Source organism: Maniola jurtina, chromosome 28 (genome assembly GCF_905333055.1).
Source record: "Maniola jurtina chromosome 28, ilManJurt1.1, whole genome shotgun sequence".
Lineage (NCBI taxonomy): Eukaryota > Metazoa > Arthropoda > Insecta > Lepidoptera > Nymphalidae > Maniola > Maniola jurtina.
In genome coordinates, this window is record NC_060056.1 from 4,360,840 (window position 1) to 4,385,957 (window position 25,118).

Here is a 25,118-nt window from a genome sequence, read left to right on the forward strand (position 1 = left end):
TCGATTATGAAGTGGAATCTAGTCCGGCTGCAGAAGATGTTCAGCCGGAAATGGGAGTTCACATTTATGCAGGCTGAAGCACAAAGCAAGGTATGTAATAGCTATTTATATTACAAGTGCGTAAAGTAGCAAATTATAGTTGGCTACAAAGCGGAATCTCTAGTTCGGCTGCAGAAGTTGTTCAGCAGGAAGTGGGAGTTCATATACAGGCTGAGGCACAAAGCAAGGTATGTAATAGCTATTTATATCGCAAGTGCGTAAAGTAGACATTTATAGTCGAGGCTATGGAGAAATTCATTTTTTGACACAGTGCATGGCAGGAAATACTGTACATCGAACGTTAGAAAGAGATTTCGTATTCGTAGAGCGTTGTTTCTGTCACTTATACCTATGTGATGTTTGGTCGGTCTCAACGACAGAGACAGCGCTCTTCGAAACCATTATCTCTTTCTAAAGTTCGATGTACAATATTTCCTGCCGGGACTTGTATCTATTTATGTTTTAGGTGGATAAAAAACGCGATAAATTGGAGAGGAAAGTTCTAGACAGTCAAGAGAGAGCATTTTGGGACGTGCACAGACCAATGCCTGGATGTGTTAACACTACAGAAGTGGATCCAAAAAAGCAGTCCAGAATAAATGCTTTGAAGGCGAAGAGGCTGCGGCAATGTCAGGAGCTGATACTGCAGCACAACTTGAAGGTAAGTGGTCACTCGACTAATTTGGAAGCATCCATTTGAGTATTGGATGCAATTGGTGTTAGGTAAGAAAGAGCTCTGGACGTCAACGGAGAGAGATAAAATGTTGACTGATGAACCAATTGTGTGGCCAATTTTCGATTTAAGCTATAAGTAATATTTTTTTATCTATTCCATTCCATCAGCCTGTATGCGTCCGCTGCTAGATATAGGCCTTTCTAAGAGCGGTCCAAACATGCCACATGGCCCTCCGCCTTCCTCGTCCACCCGCTCCCCGCCACCTTCTTCAGGTCATCGGTCCAGCGGGTTGGAAGTCGTCCCACACTGCGCTTACCAGTACGCGGTCTCCACTCCAGAACACGTTTGCCCCATCGGCCGTCAGATCTACGACAGCCATTCCTCGAACACGTACGAAACGATTTGCTTCCTCTTTCCTAATCCGAACCGCTAGAATATGGAACGCCCTTCCGGCATTAGTTTACCCTTTCACCTATAGTATGGGTACCTTCAAGTCAAGAGTGAATAGGCAACTTCTAGGCAAGCGCGCTCCATCTTAGGCTGCAGCATCACTTGCTAGCAGGTCTTATTGCAGCCAAGCGCTAGTCTATATAATAAAAAAAATAAAAAATAAAATGACCTGGCCATTACCACTTCAGCTTGCTAATCCTTTGACCTATGTCGATCGCTTTTGTTCTCCTTCGAATTTCCTCGTTCCGGATTTTATCCCTGAGAGTGATACCCAACATAGCTCGCTTCATAGCGCGCTGAGTGACTTTCAGTTTGTGGACGAGGCCAACTGTCAGTGTCCACGTTTCTGCTCCATACGCCATCATAATATTTAACAGTCATTGAATTCAGTTTGCACCATGTAAAAGTTTTTTTCAATTTCCAGAATAACCCAATAGTCACAATAACCAACGCGCAAGAGAGCGAAGAGGCAATCCAGAAGAACACAGAAGGCAGCACCAAAGACAATGCTATAAAAGAGAACGGTTAGTACTTTTTGCATAGTTATTTATATACATACAGGCCGTAACCAGAACGCTAGCAAAAACGGAGACAGGTGATGGTACTGATGATTACTGATCTTCTTCGTCGTAACACTCTTGGCAGAGCGGTCGTGGTCATCACGAAGTGACGTTTTCGGGGCAGTTATATGTACGCCTCACGAGCATTCGCCACTTCTCCTGCTGGCTGACAGCCTGGTACACGAGCAAGGGACCGCCTACAGCGGAATTAATTTGGTCGATCCATCGTGTAGACGACCTTCTGGACTTCGTCTGTGATGGCGTTTTCTGGCGCGCGTGCTGTGCTTGTTTGGAGTGTTTTTTTTTTTTTTGTTAAGAGTGGCTAGTTTTTGTGTTAGTTGGTGTTTTTTGGTGGTGGAACTGACTGGGAAGCGCTCTAAAGGGGCGCCGCGCGTGTGTCGGCGGGCGCCGACGCAGACGGAGTCCATACTTGTATAAATTCAATAACTTGAAAATATCACAAACTTGACATTGGCTAATCAGAGTAAAGCCAGATTTAAAAAAAAAAAAAAGACGACCTTCTTCGCCCTCTGGTACCCTCCACCTTGTCCTGCATTACAAGGCGCTCAATGGAGTTTCTTTGATACCACAAAAACAACACGATTTTTTTTTTCAATTACCTATATCCTCTAATCCTGTATTTTCAAAGAGTTAGCAAATAAAACATCTGACTGATATTAGAGGTTAACGAAATTTGCATAGATAGGTGCCGCAGGGTCAATGGTAAAAAATAATGCACTGTTTTCCGCCATACGTTATAGAGTTATTTAAAAATACCTTGCAGGGGTAAAATCTTTTTTTTTGCATATGTTAGGCGAGACCTCTCAACAGTTGCCAGAGACCATCGACATCAAAGAGAAGACCATAGAGCAACAGATAGAGGCGGCAAAGAGGCAGCTGTCCGTGCTGAAGGCGCGCTTGGAACGAAGGAACGTACGAGTCAGTAAAGTTGCCGAAATGTAAGTTATTTATTCTGTCTGCATTATCGACGAATAGAAATAGATGTTTTTATTCAAATCAACTTTTAAACGTGCTTTTGATTCATCAAAATGAATGTATAAACTGTGCACCCCGATTGCTGAGGGCTGTGACCTTACAAATAGGGTCTCTTGCTCTTTCCTTCTCCATCTCTCTCCTTCTGCTCCCTCACTTTCTATCCCTTCTCTCCCTCTCTCCTGTATGATCTTCCCCTCTCTCTCCCTCTCGTCCTCTCTCCTCTCCTCTCTCACTCCCTCTTTCCCTCTTTTTCTGCACCTCTCCTCTCCTTATTCTCTCTCTCTCACAGTAAGTCTGTTTGATATTGTACTAATTTTAGTATTTTCGGCGTAAGTAATTAAGAGGCTTCGTGGTCAATCCATTGCCGGCCCACTACCGAGGACGGGTATCTTCTCAGAGTGAGAAGAGCTGTTTAATGAACCCATAGTCTGTCACGCTGGCCCAATGCGGATTGGCAGACTTCACACACCTTTGAGAACATTGCTTAAAGTCACATAACTCTGAAAAGTTGAGGCCGGGATCGAACCCACAACTTCCCGAATAGTGGCTTTGTGTTAACTGTAAGTTATGTATTTTTCAGGTTTATATCATACTGCGAGCAGTATGCAGAGTATGATGCATTCCTGACGCCACCGGAGTGGCCGAATCCTTGGCTTAGTGACACGACTGAGCTGTGGGATCAAGAGAAACAGTGGTGAGTTAAGGTTAACTTAGGTTAAATATCGTTAACTGTGGTTAATCTGCTAAAATATAGGTCAACTTGGCTTCATATCTTACTGCGAGTTTATTTAATCGGGATTAACTTAGGTCAACAAACATTAACTTAGTTTAGATTTATATCGTACTATAAGCAATGCATAAAATAAAATGCATTTCTAATTCAAGTGGAAGAATTGGGTTGGTGTCTAGTGGTTATAGGATTAGCGACACTACAGAGCTATAAGATCAGGAGAAATAGTGGTGAATTAAGGTTAACCAGTTTAACATAGGTTAAACACAGTTTACGACGGGTAGAACCCAGTGTAACATATAAAAACCCCAGTTTAACATACGTGAACTCAGTTTAATGTAAGTTAACCTAATTTAACTTGCCCCTTAGTAAAGAGCTGCTGCCATTGCGGTGAGTGCATCGTTAGTCATTCGGTTTCTGTGAATTACTCCACGACCAGGAGAGTGGTAAAATATTCCCTATATTTTACCAAATTAATTAGTGATGGATTAATTTAGATTAAATCATTTAAACTCAGTTTAACGTAGGTTAATCTATGTTAAATATGAGTTTAACTGGGTTATACTGCGTATTAACTTTGTTTAACGTAGGTTAACCAAGTTTAACGAAATTAATCTAGCTAACTTTTGCCCCACAGCAAGGAACCACTTCCATTGCGTCGCGTGCGTCGTTGGTCGTTCGGTTTGCGCGAATTACTCCGCGACCCCCCAGGAAGAGAACATTTTGCCAAATTCCTTAGCAAGGAATTCAGCGGAGAAAATCTCAAGTAAGAATCTTCTTTATATCATTTTTACCCTATTACTAAACCGTCCGTCTGTCTGTCAGCAGGATGTATTCCGTGAACTGTAAAAGCTGTATGTATCTCGTGAACTATAAAAGGTGGAGAATCGTCACAGAATGTGTAGTTCTAGTGCCGCTATAACAACAAATAATAAAAATTTCAAAATGGCCGCCAAAAAAATTGCAAAAAAATAAATAAAAATCTGTTTCAGAATGTACAAGTAAAGCCCTTTCATATGATACCATACTTGATATAGTTATCTTACTTTCAAAATTGAAACACATTTTAATTTTTCGGATTTATTCCTTTACTTGTGCTAAGACCTGCCTACCTGCCAAATTTCATGATTCTAGGTCAACGGGAAGTACCCTATAAACTTTCTTGACAGACACGACAGACATACAGACAACTAAGTGATCCTATAAGGGTTCTATTTTTCGTTTAGAATAGAATAGATTTTAATTCAAATAGACTTTTACAAGTGCTTTTGAATCGTCAAATAATTTACCACTGGTTCGGAATGCCATTCCTACCGAGAAGAACCAGCAAGAAACTCGGCAGTAGTGTTGAATTGGGGATCCTGTATCAAAATCCATGGGGATTTTGGATCACTCTCGCTAACGCTCGTTCGCTACGCTCACCGTGATACAAAATCCCCATGAATTTTGATACAGGATCCCCAATGTAGGCTACTGTCCACAACAACACATTAAATAAATGGAGTATTCCTAAATCCAAGCAACAATTAATCACTATCAACAGTGAGACAAAATCCTCAATGACTAGTTATTGCGGATCCTATATCATACGCCCGCACCGCACAGTGGATGATATAATACGATGAGTTCGACGAGACTGCGGCATTCATAAGAAATGCGAACGAGCCCATATGCATGATAATTTTACGTCTAAAAGTTTGCTCTCGCATAGTTAACCATTTGATTTGTTGCGCTCAAATTATTTTTGTATATTGATCGTGTTTCTGCTTGATCCGGCATTGCTGTATTCATTAGTATGAATTTCGATCGATTGATTCGAGGCTTGCGCATACTTATAATAGGTTGGATAAAGGTAGACTCTTTAAATGTTTATAGCTCATCAGAAATATATTCGTATTACATTAACGATTGCTTTTCCACATATCGGACATAACATTTTATCCAACGATAAAGCACATTTAGTACACGTTATAGCATGACCACATGGTATATAACACGCAGCTACTTCTTCTACAAGACAAATTTTGCAGCAAAGTGTTTCTTTAATATTTTCAACACATAATATGTTTCTGTCTGCAAAAGAACTTATTATATTGTTATTTACAAATTGTTCAGATACTTTTGATGCACCACAAACATCTTTGCTATCACTTTGTAGGTATGTTTCACCCTTCACAAGTAAAACATAGGGACAGGACGGAAACCAGCGTGCGTGCTCCGACCATGGATGATCTTCGATGCCCCAGTCTTTGAGCCTGCCATCACAAAAGTAACAAATCACGCGATCACTATCTCCTGTATAAAAAAAACCAGCATCAGCCATTTCTTGAGGTTTTTGATTTAAATCTTGAGGCCAGGTATCAAAACTTCGCAATCTTGCGATTTGAGTTGCATAGCGAGGATATTTAGGATATATTAACTCCATTCTGATCTACAAACAATGAATTTTGGATAAAGATTTATTAGTAAAAATATATTATAGCAGATTTCTAGTAAGGTGTGCAAGCTTATCATACATTATTATTTATCGAAAATTAATTCTTTAATGATGAATTTAGACACATTTCCCGCTATTTAAATATATTTCGATTGTTATAAATACTTTGATAAATAGAGATTAATGGACGAAAAAAATACGTACAATGCGTACTAATATAATAAATTCACTGATGCCCCCACGACTTCATCTGCATGGATTTAGGTTTTTAAATCCTGCGGGAACTCTATGATTTTCCGAGATAAAAAGTTGTCTATATCTCTCCAGTTCTTTTACTATACCCACGAAAAATCATGTCGATTCGTTGCTCCGTTGCGACGTGATTGAAGGACGAACCAATAAACAAACAAACAGACACACTTTAGCATTTATAATAAGTATGATTAGTGATGCAAAAAGGCGTCTGTCTAAACTAAAGACTAACGGCTGAATCTTGCCGAAATTTGATACACAGACAATTCACATCTTGGAGACGGATCCAGGATATTTTTTGACGTCGAAAATTAAAGGATTTCCACTCAAGTTTTAAATCAAATTCGCAAGGAAGAAGATTGAAGCATCAAATAGGAGCAAATATTATTAGACCTTTCACAAATTTTATACCTACCTATGGAAAGTAGTAAAATGTATAACCTTTTAACATTTTAACTATCGCGAGTCCGACGCATACCATTCCTTTTACGGTTAGATCTCAATTCACTGCGTAACTATAAACAACAGCGTCTTCCATGCTTCAAAATCGAACACCTATAGCTGATGCGGCAATAATTTATACGTAAGACAGTGTTCATACGAATGTATAAATCTAGTCTGATTACTTTCGCAAATATAAGTTTTATGTTGTGATGATTTAGTGTTTAAAGTTACATGCGCAAATGTTTAAATCTAATTTATTTCAATCCATTTCGTTTATTATGAAAGAGGTTTTAGAATTCGAGCGTATAAATAGGTCGATCCTAAGCGTCACCATTCCTTTCTTTCCGAGTTTTGGATACGACGACAACAACAGTCGAAATAAAGTATGTAAGTATTTTTATTTTATATGTTTATTTTTGAATTAAGCAACTAGGTACCTATTGAATTTTTATTTGGAGTTTTCATGTTGATAGTTACTTAAATTGTTTTTCAGGGCCTCTTCATCTTTCATCAATCCATTTGACGAAGACGAAGACCCCATCGCTTTGGTGCAGCCCCCATCAACATCGAAGTCTCTTAAGAAGAAACGTGAGGTGAAGCGGAAGAAGACGATCAAGAAAAAGGAGGTGACTTCTTCTGCTCCGAAGAATCCGTTCGAATCGAGCGGATCGGAATCTGAACCCGAAACGTCTCCAAATACACCTACGAGTCCATCTGTTAAGCGGAGGAGGTTTATTACCGAATCTGAGGTGAGTTGTCTTATTTATATTTTATTGGATTAAAGCTTTTAAAAGACTTCCCAATAAGAATGTTGTTAGGCAATTGGTCTGTATATAAATTTATGAATATAGTTTGTTAAAGTTATTATTTTGTTAGGGATCATATCCGAAGGGTACCAGTGGGATCCTATTACTAAGCTACCGCTGTCCGCCCGGACGTCTGTCTGTCAGCGGGCTTTATCTCATGAACCATAATAGGTAGAGAGTTGAAATTATCGCAGATGATACTAAATTGAATATTTTTCAATTTCAGGATGAATCTACTAGCAAGCCAGTGCGCGCTGCGAAATTGAGAAGTTTTCTCAGTCGGCGCGTTGCGTCGGGGTATACATCCCAATCAGACCCATCGAAGAAAGGCAGCTACTACTTCGAGCTGCGCGTCTACAACTCTGAAGAAGTGGAGAAACTCGCGAACAATGAGCGTTGGAAGCATGCCATCTGCACACTAAAACTTGCAACTGATTTAAATTCGGTGGTATGGAAGTCCCTCACCAAATTAATTGATGATAGTAAGGCTGAACTAAAAAATATTCAGCCCATTTTATACCCTGCAAATGAAAATAATTTCTAAGATAAATTTTGTAAATTAAATTTTGTAAATCTTAGAAATTATTTTCATAAATAAATTCAAAAAATATTTCATCTGCAACATATTGTATATAATAAGTATGACAATTAAATTACTATCTTTATGTTTGTGCCTGTAAATATTTTTTAACGTGTTTTTTTTACAGAAATTACAAAGCCTAAACCATACAAAGCCTAGACCATACAAAGCCTAGATCATACAAAGCCTAGACCATACAAAACCTAGACCATACAAAGCCTAGACCATATGAAACTAGAAATATAAAAACTAGAACCATATGAAACTAGAACCATATAAAATTAAATTAACGTGTTTTTTTTACAGAAATTACAAAGCCTAAACCATACAAAGCCTAGACCATACAAAGCCTAGATCATACAAAGCCTAGACCATACAAAGCCTAGACCATATGAAACTAGAAACATAAAAACTAGAACCATATGAAACTAGAACCATATAAAATTAAATAAAAATGTCTAAATGTTCATATCGAAAGATTTGAAGTTGGGATATTAATAACGTGATACTTACAGCCCTTATACTCTTACTAAGTCTGCACATTGTCTGAAAATAACTAGATTACTTTATTTTAATACAGTCATCTCATAACTATCCAAAATTTAAAATCTAGAACTGAGAAACTAGAACCATACAAACTAGATACTTGACATGTTTGAATGTTGATATCGAAACATCGCATTACTTCCATTCTATTAATAACTGTTTACTGTTTATTAGCCAATAGCTTGATTTATTATTTAGCTGTATTTCCTTACCGATTTTTTATACGCAGAATATTAAAACCAGAACTGAGAAACTAGATACTAAATAGATAAACAAGATAAGCAATTCTATGAAATTGAAAATGTTTTTCTGCAAAGAGTGTAACCTTTATGTTAAAACATCTATATCGTCACATAACAGAACAAATACTCATAAATCTAATAGTTTATTTCAATCTAGATATGAGAATGTGCAAATTATAAAAACGGCTTTTAGAAACAGAATAATCAGTTACAAAGTAAATCCGACCTCTACAACTTTAGTTCCAGAGAGTTTTTTTTCACAAATATTTAAAACCACACGCGAGATCATAAATATATCTCTAAAGAAACACACTGCCATTAAAGTAAATTTCGAGTTATTTGTTTCGTATATTTTACCAAAAAATTTTGAAAAGTCTATTAAATCTTTCAGTACTAAATATGGTATTATAGTCCAAAGTACTGATATTGATAATTTTTTATTACAATGTGCTCAAAAGTTAACTTGCAAATGCGCAGAATTCGAACAGTCAGAATCTGGTTGGACAATTGATTCTATCAGTCATTTGGAGATAAATATTAATAAATATAATCCTCTGAAAGGTGGATCATATTTGGCATTACCATCACATATAAGAAATACAAAATCATGTCTAAATATTCATAATTTCGATGATTGTTGCTTTTTATGGTGCATTGCTGCTAAAATGTATCCTACAAAACTTAATTCCAATAGAGTTTCATCATATCCTCATTATTCATTGCTTTTTGACATAAGAAATATGACATTTCCTCCGGGAATTGAAGATATTAAAACCTTTGAGAAGAACAATCCAACTATTAGTGTAAATGTTTATGGGTTAGAAGCCAATAATACAGTTACAGGTCCTTTGTATGTGACTTTAGCTCGAAAACTTACCCATGTTAATTTATTATATATTACTAAAAATGACAAAGCCCATTACTGTTTGATTAAAGACTTTGGCCGACTTGTGCGAAGGCAATTAACAAAACACAAGTCTAAAATATTTTTATGTGATGAATGTTTTTTATATTTCGCAAATGAACAAAAACTACACAATCACGATTGTGCTAAAAGACAAACTGTACTTCCAGAAGATGGTAGTAAGTTGCATTTTTCAAACTATGAGAGAACTCAAAGAATTCCTATCGTGATATATGGCGATTTTGAGAGCTTGCTTTGTAAATATTCAAACGAAAATAAATCTCTTTATACTGAAGATATACAAACACATGAACCATCTTGTTTCGCTTATTACATATGTTGCCATTCTAAACCTGAGCTTAATGACTTTGTAAGCTATCGCGGACCAAACTGTGGTAAAAAATTTGTTGAAAGCATTACGCGAGATGTAAAAAGATTGCACGGTATTTTAAATACAAATAATCCAATGTTTCCTCTTACTACCGAAGAGTTGACTTCATATAATGAAGCAAAAATTTGCTGCATCTGTAAAACAATGTTTAAAAAATATGATATAATAGTAAAGGATCATGACCATTTTACAGGTAAATACCGAGGCCCTGCTCACAACACTTGTAACATAAATGCAAAAAAATGTACGTTTATACCGATCATTTTTCATAACTTGAGTGGTTATGATTGCCACTTATTTATTAAAGAATTATCAGAAATTACCGGAAAAACGAGCTTGATACCAAAATCTAAAGAAAAATATATATCATTCACAAAATTTTTACCTATTGATAAAACAAATGCTGCTCAACTGAAGTTTATCGATTCATTTAATTTTTTGAGTTCGGGTTTGGATAAACTGGCAAAGAGTCTTCATCCGAATGATTTTCAGCATATGCGTGTATTTATTAAGGATGAACACTTATTAAATTTGGCCTGTAAAAAGGGTGTCTATTGTTATGATTATATGGATGCATGGGAGAAATATAATGAAACAAAGTTACCAAAACATTCGATTTTTTTTAATAAACTCACAGGTGAAAATATTTCCATTGAGGATTACGAACACGCTTTAAAAATATGGAAAACTTTTGGTATAAAAAACTTAGGAGAGTATACAGATTTATACTTACAATGCGATGTCTTATTACTATGCGACGTTTTTGAAAAGTTCAGAAATATGAGTTTAGACTATTATAATTTAGACCCCTGCTATTATGTATCATCTCCATCTTTAAGTTGGGACGCAATGTTGTTATATACTAAAGTTGAGCTTGATTTGATTTCTGATGTGGATATGTATCAGATGTTAGAAAAAGGTATTCGAGGTGGTTTAGCCCAGTGTTCATTGAGATATGCTGAAGCAAACAATAAATATTTACCATCCTACAATAAAAATGAGTCAAGTACGTACTTAATTTATTTAGACTGTGTCAACCTTTACGGTTTTGCTATGATGCAAAAAATGCCAATGCGTGACTTTAAATTTTTAAATGAAAATGAAATTAAAAATTTTGATGTAAGGAACATTTCTAAAAAAAGTCAGTGTGGATATATTCTCGAGGTAGATTTATGTTATCCGGATAATATTCATGATGCTCATTCAGACCTACCATTTGCTGCGGAAAAATATTCTCCTGCTCAAAATCAAAGCAAAAAATTGGTGGCAAATTTATATAATAAACATCGTTTTGTTATTCATTATATGCACTTGCAAGAATGCTTAAAGAATGGTTTATTGCTTTTAAAAATATACAGAGTGCTATCTTTTTATCAGGACAACTTTTTAGAGCCTTATATTTTTTTAAACACAAGTCTCAGACAAAATGCCAAGTCTGATTTTGAGAAAGACTTTTTTAAAAAGCAGAATAATTCTATTTTTGGAAAAACGATAGAAAACAAAAGGAAGCAGGTTGACGTAAAACTAGTAAACGTTTGGAGAGATACTACAAATAATACTAATAAATTGAATGGAGCGGAAAAATATATTAGTGCACCACATTTTCACAGTTTATCAATTTTTTCTGAAAACTTAGTAGCTATTCAATTGAAAAAAACAAAAATTGTCTTAGATCGACCAATATATATTGGATTCACGATTCTTGAACTGTCGAAAACGCATTTGTATCATTTTCATTATTCGGTCATAAAAAGAATCTATGGAAATAATGTTCAGTTATGTTATACGGATACTGATAGTTTACTATATCTTGTAAAAACTGATGATTTTTATGAAGATATGAAAGATAACATTCATTATTTTGATACTAGCAATTTTGAAGATGATAATATTTTTAATATGCCGAAAGCTAATATGAAAATACCTGGATATTTTAAAGACGAAATGGGAGGAGAAATCATTTCTAAATTTGTTGGTTTACGCGCAAAATTATATTGTTTACTTTCTGAGAAAAAAACTATCAGTAAAGCAAAGGGTATCACGAAGCCTGTGACAAAAAAATTAAACTTTGAGAAATATAAGAAAGCCTTATTTTGCAATGAAAATATAAGAGATGATATGTTTGTCATACGATCAAAAAATCATCAGGTTTTTACTCAGAAAATTAATAAATTAGTATTAAATAGTGATGATAATAAAAGGCAAATAATGGAAAATGATTTTAAAACTTTGCCTTGGGGGCATTACAGCACGATTCTTTAGTAAAAATATTATGCTAAGTACCTATGTATTTTACAAATTTTTATGTGTCTAATTTTAATATTAGTTTTAATGGTAATTTAGCATTTAATAAATTTGATTAAGTTTACCACAGTGTTTTATTTCAAATAAAATCACAACATATTTTATATTCCCTTTATTAATTCAACCAATTATTTACATTACTTCATAAACTTAGTACTTAACATAAGATTAACGTATTATAAAAACTTACTACTTAATGGAAAATATTCGGACTACAACTTACTTGCATGATATGAAAATATAAAATATACTTTATACTTTAATTAGAACTCATTTATGCTTTTTATTTTTACAATCGCAAAATAACAATAAAATAATATTAAATTTAACTATTCAGGCACACTTAGCTTTTGTATAATCCTATTAATTAAATCTTCTGTAGCATCCATCATATTGTCATAATTATCACTCACTATGTACTGTACACTCAAATTAGTCTTTGCACTGTTCTCCTGTTCTTTACTATCAATTTCAAGTATTTCAATTTTTATAATGTGGCTTCCCTTTGCTTTATTTTTCCGTATAACAAAAGATGAATCTGGAGCTGGTGAAATCACATGATCTATTTTTGGAAGCTTCTTTTTTAAAGACAATTTATTTTTCTTTTTTATGGTTTTCAAACTGGTGTTATTTTCAAGTGTTTCATTATTTTTTTGCTCACGTAAAGCTTTCAATCTATTCTCTTCTTCTCTTTCTAAAATAGCATCCAAGTCTTGAGCTCCATAAAATGGATTATTCATACTTGTGTTTCTTTCGTCATCCGTGAAATAAAAGTCCGACATGATGCTGTAACAAAATACAAAATTTTATAAATATAACAATAAAACAACATTTATAAAAATATCAATAAACAAATTCTAAAATAGAAAAGAATACAGTCAAAATATTATATAAGTAATTTTTTTCACTAACCAGAAGCGAGTGAGTTCCTTGCGTGAGAAGATCTGGGAATGAAAATTGTTTAGTAACAAATCTATGGAGTCAAGTTTTCAAAACAATTGTATATACTTGTATGACATTCGTCCGCATTATGCAATCTCTAGCGACATGTTAGAACCTGTTTAGTATTAAGTTCTTACGAATTTCAATTTCATACTATTATCACAAGGTTTAAATTAAAATGTATACCTACATTTTAATATAATCATCGACAAATAATAGTGCGCTAGACAAGTGCGAAGTGAAACACGAATGTGATACCTACAAGCAATACCTTAAAATTTAAATCAACTAGCAATAATATGAAGTTATTTAATAAGTTGCATTTTTAAAATTATCATCAATCAGTAATATGAAGTTGATAAAACAGGCTGAATCATTAAAAATAAATTATATAGATGTTGAAACACCACCACTATGCTTTAGCCGACATAGTAAACTTCTACCAAACATAATTCGATGCATAATTTGCGGACCCTCCAACTGTGGGAAAACAAATATTATGATAAACTTATTATTGCACGAAAATGGACTTAAATTCCAAAATGTTTATATTTACTCAAAGTCCACTTTTCAATCTAAATATTGTTTCCTACAAAAAGTTTTTCAAAATACTCCAGATGTTAAATTTATTATGTTCAAAAATAGTGAAGAAGTTATTTCGCCAACTGAAGCCTTAAGAAATTCTATTTTCATTTTTGACGACGTGACTTGTGAAAATCAAGTTAATATTCGAAATTATTTTTCGATGGGCAGACACAAACAAATTGATTGCTTTTACTTGACCCAAACATATTCAAAAATTCCTAAGCAATTAATACGTGACAATGTTAACTTTTTAATTATTTTCAAGCAAGATGATATAAACTTAAAACATATATATAAGGAACATGTTAATTCTGATATGAGCTGGCATGTCTTTAAACAATTGTGTGCAAGTATTTGGAAAGATCCGTTTATGTTTTTATCAATCAACAAAGATTGCGAACTAAATAACGGTCGGTACAGAAAAACATTTGACATATTCGTGAAATTCGACTAACAATTTTACAATTATATACCACATACGAGACACAAATTTAGTCAGTCAAATGAGAGCACTGGTAAGAATACCTACCCATATTTAATTTAAAAATGGAAGCCGTTGTAAAGAAACAATTAATTAAATCAATTGAAACCATCAAAAAGAAAGCAAAACAAATGCGTGAAGAAGAAGATGATTTAGAACTAAAAAGGCGCAAACTTTTTAAATCCATAACGGATCCATTAGAATCCATAGTATTGCAAAAAAAAGAAAATAAAAACAATAGTCACCATGATTTACCAGATACATGTTCACCTTCAACTTCTGATAAAATTAAAAACATAGAAAATGATGATAAAAATTATGTAACACCAAAACCAATAACTTCTACCCAAAATTTTGAAGAAATCGAAGAATTCTATACTCCATCTCCAACGCCTGAAAAAAGCAATGAAATCTATAATTTGAATGTACCTTTTGGTGTACGTAATGAAAATAGTAATTTAATGATTGGAAATACAAAAGTAACATTTTCAGATGGTGATGCTCATAGCAAAAATATGATGGCTAAAATAGGAAATAGATCCTATGAAGTAACCCCAGGTTTGGCAGAATTATTATTTCAGAGTAAACCAGATGTAAAGATTGTATCTGATCAAGATAAATTAGTATATAAAGATATTTTATGCAATACTAGTGCACATAGGAGAGATTATAACCCTACGAATCAGATTAAAGGCGATAAAGGGACAAAATATACTAAAATTGTGAAACCTCTCTTTACTGATAGTGAATTAAAAGAAAAAAAACAAGGTGGTTTTATGCCAACTCTTAAAACTTTGAAAAAAAATACAGATTTCATATACTGGGATGATCCGAATGAGTTAGTAGATAGATTGAAAATTTTAATTGCTTCAAAAGATGCTGGCAACACTAGTCATGACAATGAGATTATATCAATAATTGAAGAACTTAAAGAAGCTGGTATAATAAAATAAGTATATAAAAATAAAACCTGGTTACATTTTTGCTTAGTTCTATAAACACTGTTGAACATGAATGTCAACAAGTTTGGTCATCATGTACACAAGAAACTGAAAATGGATAGCTCTGCCTTAGAAAATATCTTTGATGCTCAACATAAAATCATCAAACATGTTGGTACACCCATTGACCCAAACGACTGTGCTACTAAACTATATGTTGACAAATTCTTAGATGGGCTCTATATACGATTAAAAACAGTAGAGGAAACATTGTTGCAGTTAAAATCAGAAATAAATAGTCTAAAAAGGAATATAGAAGGTGTAAGTCGTAAATTCAAAAAATGAGCAAAGATAGTGTAGTAAATGAAATACATAAAAATGTTAGGAAAAATTTTCCTCGAAGACATGTTATACTTAAAGACATTGATGATGTATGGCAGGCCGATTTAGTTGATATGCAATCATTCTCAAAAGATAATTCACAATATAAATATATTTTAACAGTCATCGATGCTTTTTCAAAGTATGCATGGGCATATCCGCTTAAACTTAAAAATAAAGAAACTGTGACTGAAGCATTTAGTAAGTTACTAGAAAAAGGTCGTGTTCCCAAAAATCTACAAACTGATTTAGGAACAGAATTTTATAATAGTTGTTTCAAAAAATTATTACAAAAATACGGTATAAATCATTATTCCACTTATTCCACTAAAAAGGCGTCAATAGTAGAAAGATTTATAAGAACGTTGAAAACTAAAATGTACAAGCAATTTAGCTTGCAAGGGAATTACAAATGGAATGATGGAACCCTCGAGCACATCATGAAAAAATATAACTCCACATTTCACAGAACAATTGGTACAGCTCCAGATAAAGTTAATGAAAAGAATAAACAAAATATACTAAAAAGATACAGACTACTACAATTATCAGCACCATCGCAGAAACGTTCAAAATTCAAAATTGGAGATTATGTAAGAATAAGCAAATACAAAGGAACTTTTGACAAAGGATATACTCCCAACTGGTCAACTGAAATTTTTAATATAGCTCAAGTTCAAAACACTCATCCAATTACTTACCTTCTAAAAGATGCAAGACAGCGACCTATTTTAGGATCATTCTATACTGAAGAATTACAAAAAACAAAACATCCTGATATATATCTTATTGAAAAGGTTTTAAAAACAAAAGGAAATAAATTATATGTCAAATGGTTAGGTCTGCCGCCTAGTGAAAACAGTTGGATAGATAAACTAAATCTTTTATAAACACATTTTATGTTAACAACTTTCAGTCTCTTATTATCTACGATACTGAGCAGAGTTCTCTTTTATTAAAAATGGAGAAACAACCATCCAAGCGTAAAATGACTTTGAGAAGAAAATCTAACAATTTGAAAACAAGTAATTCTGGTGCTGGTTTTAAGAAAAGCTTTAAGGATATTGTATCTCGCGCGAAAAAACATATCCATAAATTGAAACCTAAATGCAAAAAAGCTGCAATCGAATTAGCTCTTGCTGCTGCTAAGGAATTAGCAGCGACATCTTCAGTTAATGTACCGCGTATAATACCCATACCAAAGACAGGTGGGGTTTTGCCACTAGTCCCCATATTTGCAGGATTGTCTGCCGCGGGCAGCTTAGCGGGTGGTACTGCTAGTATAGTGAAAGCAGTCAATGCTATTAATTTAATGAAAAAAAAATTTCAAGAACTAAAGAGACATAACGAGAAGATGGAAACATTGTGTATCGGAAAAGGATTATTTATAAAGCCCTATGGTAATGGTTTGGGAATATACACAGCAAAGGAAAAAAACTGATTCGGCGGCTACCTAATCGTGCTCTAAGTAACTTGGATATTCTAAAAATTTCAAAAAATATTCCTTATTTCAGAGGTGTATTTATGAGAAATGAACTTCCAAAATATCCTTTTAAAAAAGAGTGTGGTATCATCAACTTAGATAGCTCTCAAAATCCTGGAACTCATTGGGTAGCCTATGCAAAAATAAATAATTACATTGAATACTTTGATAGTTATGGTAATTTGAAACCGCCTAAAGAATTTGTAAAATATGTGGGAGCGAATATTAATTATAATTATGACAATTATCAAGGATCTAATTCTTATAACTGTGGCCATCTATGTATCAAATTTCTTATTAATTTTTGGAATAAAAATTGAAAATAAATAGATGATACAAAAATATGTAAGCTCATTTAACCATCATGTCTATTACACTCACGATCGTGGGTGAAAAATCTATTCTAGAATCATTTTACGCCCCTCCTCTTATTTTGGAAGACGAATATGAGTGTGGCTTAGTATATTTTTCTGCATTTAATTCAATTCCAAATGTAGACTATAATAATAATGTGTTTGAATATGGAGAAGAGAAAAAAAGAATTCTTATTCAACCAGGTGCTTACGATTTACAAGATTTGTATGAATACCTAAAAGAAAGAGTTGAAAATTGTGAATTACAAATAAAATCTAACATCAATACAATGACATGCTCTTTGTACTGTACTGAAACTATAAACTTTAATTCAGAAAATAGTATTGGACCTATGCTAGGTTTTTCTAACGAAAAACTAAAAGCAAATAAATGGCATGAATCTACAGAATCCGTTAACATTCTACCACTGTCTGTCATAAGGATCGAATGTGATCTTGTACAGAGTTCGTACACTAACGGTTCTCCTTCACATATTATTTATGAGTTTGTGCCAAACATTCCTCCAGGTCATAGATTTATAGAATCTCCAAGTAATGTGATATATTTTCCGGTCAAAAGAAAGATAATTTCATCAATAACAATAAAAATTTTGGATTTGGAAGGCAATAATATAAATTTTAAGGGCGAAACTATTGTTTTGTGTCTTCATTTGAAAAAGTCAAAATGATCGTATTTAACAAAAGTAATTATTATAAAGAGTATAACCCAACTATTAAGAAAGTTATTACCAAGGAAAGTGTAAAACAAAGAAGACGTGTTAGAGTATATAAAAAAATTCATCAGAGTAATAAACAATTTCTTAAAGCCCTCGGCTTCAAAGTATGAGCCTCCTTCAGATCAACGAATTACCTGAATTCGATAACTCTATCGAGAGTTATGAGGTTCATACATATAATCCATACAATAACAGTTTCAATGAAAATGATGAAATTCGGATACCTATTCACCAGCAAGATATTTACGTGTTACCATCAGCCAGTTCCATTTACATTGAAGGAAAAGTTTCGGTGACTCATAAAGATCAAGCTGGCAAAGTTCAAAAGAAAAGTGTTGACTTCAGTAATAATGCAATTGCATTTCTTTTTCAAGATATCCGATACGAAATGAATGGTGTTGAAATCGATCGTATTAGAAATGCTGGAATAACTACAACCATAAAATCTTTCATTTCAATGAATAGCGGTGACAGTAAAGCGGCTGCTGCTTGGGGTTGGAATATAGACGGATTTAAAAATCAAAATGGAAATTTTAATGCTTTGATACCCTTAAATAAGATTTTAGGTTTTGCTGAAGACTACAATAAAATAATAATAAACTGTAAACATGAACTCATACTTAACAGAGGTAGTACTAACATAAATAGTGTTGTCATGGGTAGCGATGATATTGTAGACATTGATATACAGAGAATCCAATGGCGAGTACCACATATTAAAGTATCAGATCAGCAAAGATTAATACTTTTAAGGAAATTAGAAAAAGATAATCCCGTACAAATAGCATTTAGAAATTGGGATTTGTATGAATATCCATTATTGCCAAAAACTACCAAACATTCATGGGCGTTAAAGACTGCTTCTCAATTAGAAAAACCTCGATATGTTATATTTGGTTTGCAAACTAATAGAAAAAATGTTAAAAACAGAGACAGCACAATATTCGATCATTGTACATTAACCAATGTCACATTATTCCTGAATTCCCACTATTATCCGTATGATGCTTTAAATCTCAAGTTTGAGGAAAATAAATACAGTATATTATACGACATGTACACCAAGTTTCGTCAGTCGTTTTACAACCTTCCTATTGATCCACTGCTTGATCTTCATACATTTAAAGAAATAGCGCCTTTATTTGTCATAGATTGTTCCAGACAAAATGAAAATTTAAAAACTGGTCCAGTTGATGTTCGTCTGGAAATAGAAACGTCTCAGGAAATTCCAAGCAATACCAGCGCTTACTGTTTAATCATAAACGATCGTCTTGTGGAGTATAGGCCGCTGAGTAACATTGTTCGAAAACTATCATGAAAATTATTGTGGACGTTCAAGGTTTTAAAAATGATCAAAATTACTTTCTGCCTAAAGAGATTGCTATAGTGTATAGTGATCGAGTTCAAGTTTTGTTAATAAAACCACCATATCCCTATGAATGGCTAACAGACACAGAAAAGAAACAAGTTAAATGGATTGAAAAGAATAGAAAAATATTATGGAGCGAGGGAATCGTGCCTTACGAGACCTATAAATACCATCTAATAGATATTTTAAAAAATAATGATATTTATTGTAAAGGCCTTGAAAAGCAGTTATGGTTAAAAGATATATTAAGTAATCCTAACGTACATAATTTAGAAGATAAAGGATGTCCTCGTTTATTAACATTGTATGAGTTGTATAATTCACATTCTGACATATATAGTTGTGTTTATCATCCGACCATCTGTGCGCTGAAAAATGTAACTTGTTTAAAAAAGTGGTGTATGAATAATAAAGTTTTAGATGATTAAATATGCTTGTTTAATTTCCATATACCTGCTTCTTTTATTTAATTTACTGATTATACTCGTATTGAAAACACAATATTTGGTGTAGGTTGTTATAGCCAAATAGTTGTTTTTCATGTTGTAAAAATATTACATTTGAAGAGTAATTTTAAAATTCAAGGTTTCTTAGTACCTATCTAGTTTTATCAACATATTTGCTCGTGCAAATAGAATGAATATTTCGTTCTTAAACCATGTGAATAGTTTGTTCAAAATACGGATAGTTGATTAATTTTTGCTTGGATTTAGCTACACTCCATTTATTTAATGTGTTGTTGAGGACAGTAGTTTAGAATTGGGGAATTCTGTATCAAAATTGGTGGCGATTTTGGATCACGGCGAGCGAAGCGAGCGAGCGTAGCGAGAGTGATCCAAAATCCCCACCAATTTTGATACAGAATCCCCAATTCAACACTACTCTCGGCGGTTGCTCGCCGGTTACAAGGTACAGAACCCTAAAAAAGTCGTCTTGTTTTCTAGATTCTGGCTAGCCGTGCAGGAATTGAAGGCGCTACCCATCCGCCGCGTGGCGACCCGCGCTAAGGAGATATGGAAAGAGTTCTTGGCTGCTGACGCTCCCTCGCCCATCAATATAGACGCCGCTAGCAGGTTTGTATTCAAAGTCAAAGTCTAAGTCAAACTCATTGTTTTATTACTTTACAATCTTTATATTATAGGTATAGCGAATCTCTACATTTATACTGACTGACTGACAGATCTATCGATGCACAGAATAAATAAATAAATAAATAAATAAATAAACAGCTCAAACTACTAGACGAATTGGGCTGAAATATGGCATGCAGATAGCTATTATGAAGTGGGCATCCGCTAAGAAAGGATTTAATCACAAACTCACGGTTTTCGGATTCCTTCCTTTACTTCACATTTCACACTTAATAATATTATAAAGGCGAAAGTTTGTGTGTATGTGTGTGTATGTTTGTTACTCCTTCACGCAAAAACTACTGGATGGATTTGGCTGAAATTTGAAATGGAGATAGATAATATCCTGGATTAGCACATAGGCTACTTTTTATCCCGGAAAATCAAAGAGTTCCCACGGGATTTCGAATAACCTAAATCCACGCGGGCGAAGTCGCGTGCATCGGCTAGTATGCTATAAGACCTAACTCCTGCCTTTCTTTCTTGTTTTCTTGACAGACACGACGGACAGACGGACTGACAGACAACCAAGTAAGTCCTATAAGGGTTCCTTTGTTCCTTTTGAGGTACGGACGCCTAAAAATCCGAAAACCGTTAATTTGTAGTTACATCACAATAAAAATTAAAAGTACTTTTACGATGGTACGGGACTTTTCGTGTGCGAGTCCGACTCGCACTTGACAGTTTTTTTAATCTTTGAGATTTTTTTTTTTTTTTGTTTCAGGGAGTTAACTCGAGTGAAGGTGGAATCTGGGACGGCCGACAGATATTGTTTTGATCAAGCGCAGGTACATATCTGTTTTTTAGGGTTCCGTACCCAAATGTTAAAAACGGAACCCTATTAATGTCACTCTGTCAGTCTGTCCGCGTGTCACAGGTCTCTAGCTCGTAGACTAAATGAGTTACAAAGCTGAAATTTTGGTTTTTGGTGTAGAACGTCTACGCAAAATCAAATATTGAATTAGGAATTCAATTAAATTATTCACTCAATTGAATAGAATTGGAAATCACGTCATATATTGCCAGACCCTTAGTGTCGTGGCAACCTCCTACCAGACGCCCTTAAAGTTGTAAGGCAGGAGTTTCTAATAATATTCCGAAGAAAATTGAAAAAATTACACTTTATACTTTGACGTAAGATTTTTTACACCTTTATCACCTGTTATCTCCCAAAGCCACCATGATCCAAACTTCATAGTCGCTGATCGTTCCTCCCTGTGTTGGGGACAATACGCAGAGAAATTTTCAGCTTTCATAAAGTAACAAAGGTCTGGCTTTTAGTCCAATCACACTATCACACTATGATATTATAAAGCCGAAAGTTGTGAGGAGTGTGTATGTTTGTTACTCTTTCACGCAAAAACTACTGGACGGATTAGGCTGAAAAGAATGGAAATAAATTATATCCTGGATACATATGCTGCTTTTCATCCCGGAAAATCATAAAGTTCCCACGGGATTTTAAACAACCTATATCCACGCGAGCGAAGTCGCGGGCATCAGCTAGTAAATAAATAAAATGATAATTTCAGGCGCACGTATACCATCTGATGAAGTCTGACAGCTACTCAAGATACCTACGCTCCGAAATGTATAAGGATTATTTGAACGGATCCAAGAAGAAGGTGAGTCTAATCCATAAATAAATCGGTTAAAAGCATAAATTTAGAGCGAAGCGAAAAATCTTAGGTCTATGGTTAAAAGTGACTTCTCACGCGCCATTTTAACTTCGTGTGTCAAATGTCATGTCAAAAGTGCGATTTTAGCCCTTATTTGAAAAGTAAACCGTACTTTTGGCATGACAGTTGTCCCATAGAGTTACAAGTGTGAATTAAAAATTTATAACGCCCCCGACAAGTGAAGGTTACAGTAAGTAGAAAAGAGCTGATAACTTTCAAACGGCTGAACCGATTTTCTTGCATTATAGCTAAGAACACTTTTGATCAAGCCATCTTTCAAACAAAAAAAAACTAAATTAAAATCGTTTTATTAGTTTAGGAGCTACGATGCCACAGACAGATACACACGTCAAACTTATAACACCCCTCTTTTTGGGTCGGGGGTTAAAAATGGTGCGTGAGAAGTCATTTTGTACCGATTATACAGCTTATAACCGGAACGCTAGCCAAACTTAGCGTTATTATTATACTACCTTAACACAGTCCAATGCCAATAACCATTTACCTTATCTTGTAGTTTTAGTTATTTGGTATTTTTCAAACCCGCATTGTATAGCGTGCAAAACTCGGGACAATGCCCCACCTACGACGCGGCATTGACTTCGAGTGACCTATTTTTAACTCTAAATTGAAATATGTTCCAAATCTCATTAAAGATTATTTTTCTTTACAGACTTCAGTTAAAGGGATTCGATCCATCGTATCTTTCACTGGCAGGAAAGAAACAACTTCTAATTAATAAACGGACAGACATACATAATTCTATATAACGAGTGACTAATATGCGCTATAGAATAATAGAAGAAAGAAAGAGAAAGAAAAGAAAGGCAAGAGAAGAAAAAGAAGAAAAAAGAGACATTTTAATTTAATAGAAGAAAGAAAAGAGAGTAAAGAATTGACAAGAGTGAGTATTGTTATAAGATCTCTTTTTGAAAACCCTAGTTGTATTGAAAATTGAATTGAATAGTTTTTTTAGTAACACAAGAAATTTACCTGAAAATAATTTAAAAGTAAGAACTTATTTTTTATTTTTTTCCATTTTCTTCAAAAAAAAAATCCTTTCGAGATTTGCTTAGTTAAAAAAACACGTCTTAAAAAATAATGACGGCCAATTCTTTTTTAAACAGAACTTTTAAAATTTTATTTTTGTAATAATTATTGATTTATGTATTTTTAACCGACTTCAAAAAAAGAGGAGGTTCTCAATTCGTCTGAATTTTTTATTAGATAGTATTTAACCATTTTCGAATCGATATATTAGAGTAAATTCGAAAAAAATACTAATTTTAAAGAATTTGGTCTGAAAAAAGATATTTCGTCGATTGAATCGATATTTTTTGTTGTCTTTAAATTAGTAAAAAATAATATTAGATAATAGTTTTGAAAAAAAATATCTAAAACAGTATTATTAAAATACTGTGTGTGGCATGATAAATTCCTAAATAATTAAAAGTTAAAAAAATCTTTTTTCAAAATATTTTTTATCATCTACTAGAAACTTAGTCAAATTGCATTTATATTATATCTACTTATTTTATCGTATTATCTTAAACAATATCAAATTAATGGAAGACTTTAAAAAACGCACATTTTTTGTTTTTTTTTCGATTGAACCAAATCACTGATATATTTTTTATAATATTTCTACTTTATGTATGAACATAGTGCATACCTATTTCTTCATATGGATTAGTACTATGCCTTTTAAATGTAAAACTTCGTAACATATTAAGGTATAGTCCGTTCAAAATGATTTTTGACCGCCATTTTAACTCTATGGGTCAACTCATGTCAAAAGTACGGTTCACCATTAACAGGGCTCTCTCCGTCACTTACTCCATACAATCGTAGTTCCAATTTCATTTGAATATTAAGCAACCAAAGTCCACGAAATTTTGCAGACATATTCTAGAAACTAATTAATATCTGTGCCTGTGGTGTTTTAGATTTTTCTAAAAATATGTAGTTTTAAAATTACTGGGGCTCAAAGATTTGTATGTGAATTTTTAAGACCGTAACTTTGAAACCGAATATTTTAACAGAAATCTGGAAAACCATAGGCATAGATATGTTTCTAGAATATGTCTGTAAAATTTCATGGATTGGTTGCTTAATATTCAAATGACATTGGAACTATGTTTGTATGGAGCGAGTGACGGAGAGACCCCTCTTAAAATAATGACTGAAACCGTACATTTGACATGATATCTGACTCATAAAGTTAAAATGGCGTGTGAAAACTCATTTTTTACGCATTATAACAAACTTTTACCGTTTAAGGCTGGTTTACACCAGCCGCTCGATTACAGTAAAATTACAGCTATAATGTGACAATTGAAAGCATCTCTGATTGGTTGATGCTTGCTCGCTATTGGCTACAATGCATTGTTGCAACAAGAATACCTAAATTCAGCCAATAACAACAATGTTTTGATGCAAGTTTTCCGGAATCGACTTACATGCGAAAAATAAACAATTTCAAATATGTTGAAGCTTTTTTATATTTGAAACACATAGTAAGAATCATTACCTCTGTCATAATACCCTTTACCAATGAGAGCCTGGTTCACGTTGGCCATATGCACTCGGCCAATGCATTCGGCGAAACATAAAATGCCCTCTTCACCAGATCTGTTCCAATCCTGGCCGGCTCGCTGGCTTTTGTGGGTTTTCATAGATC

At 33.8% G+C, this 25,118-nt stretch overlaps 1 protein-coding gene across 1 annotated transcript; it reads left to right on the top strand.

Annotated features, from left to right (window-relative positions):
• The first annotated feature begins 6 nt into the window (after positions 1–6).
• Positions 7–23,369, top strand: LOC123879317 (regulator of G-protein signaling 7-like). Its single transcript, XM_045926961.1, has 10 exons — positions 7–90; positions 506–700; positions 1,590–1,689; positions 2,540–2,684; positions 3,302–3,415; positions 4,089–4,217; positions 20,574–20,702; positions 21,484–21,547; positions 22,292–22,384; positions 23,112–23,369. Exons 1-10 carry the CDS (start codon positions 7–9, stop codon positions 23,175–23,177), a joined length of 1,119 nt encoding a protein of 372 aa, XP_045782917.1. The 3' UTR covers positions 23,178–23,369.
• The last annotated feature ends 1,749 nt before the right edge of the window (positions 23,370–25,118 follow it).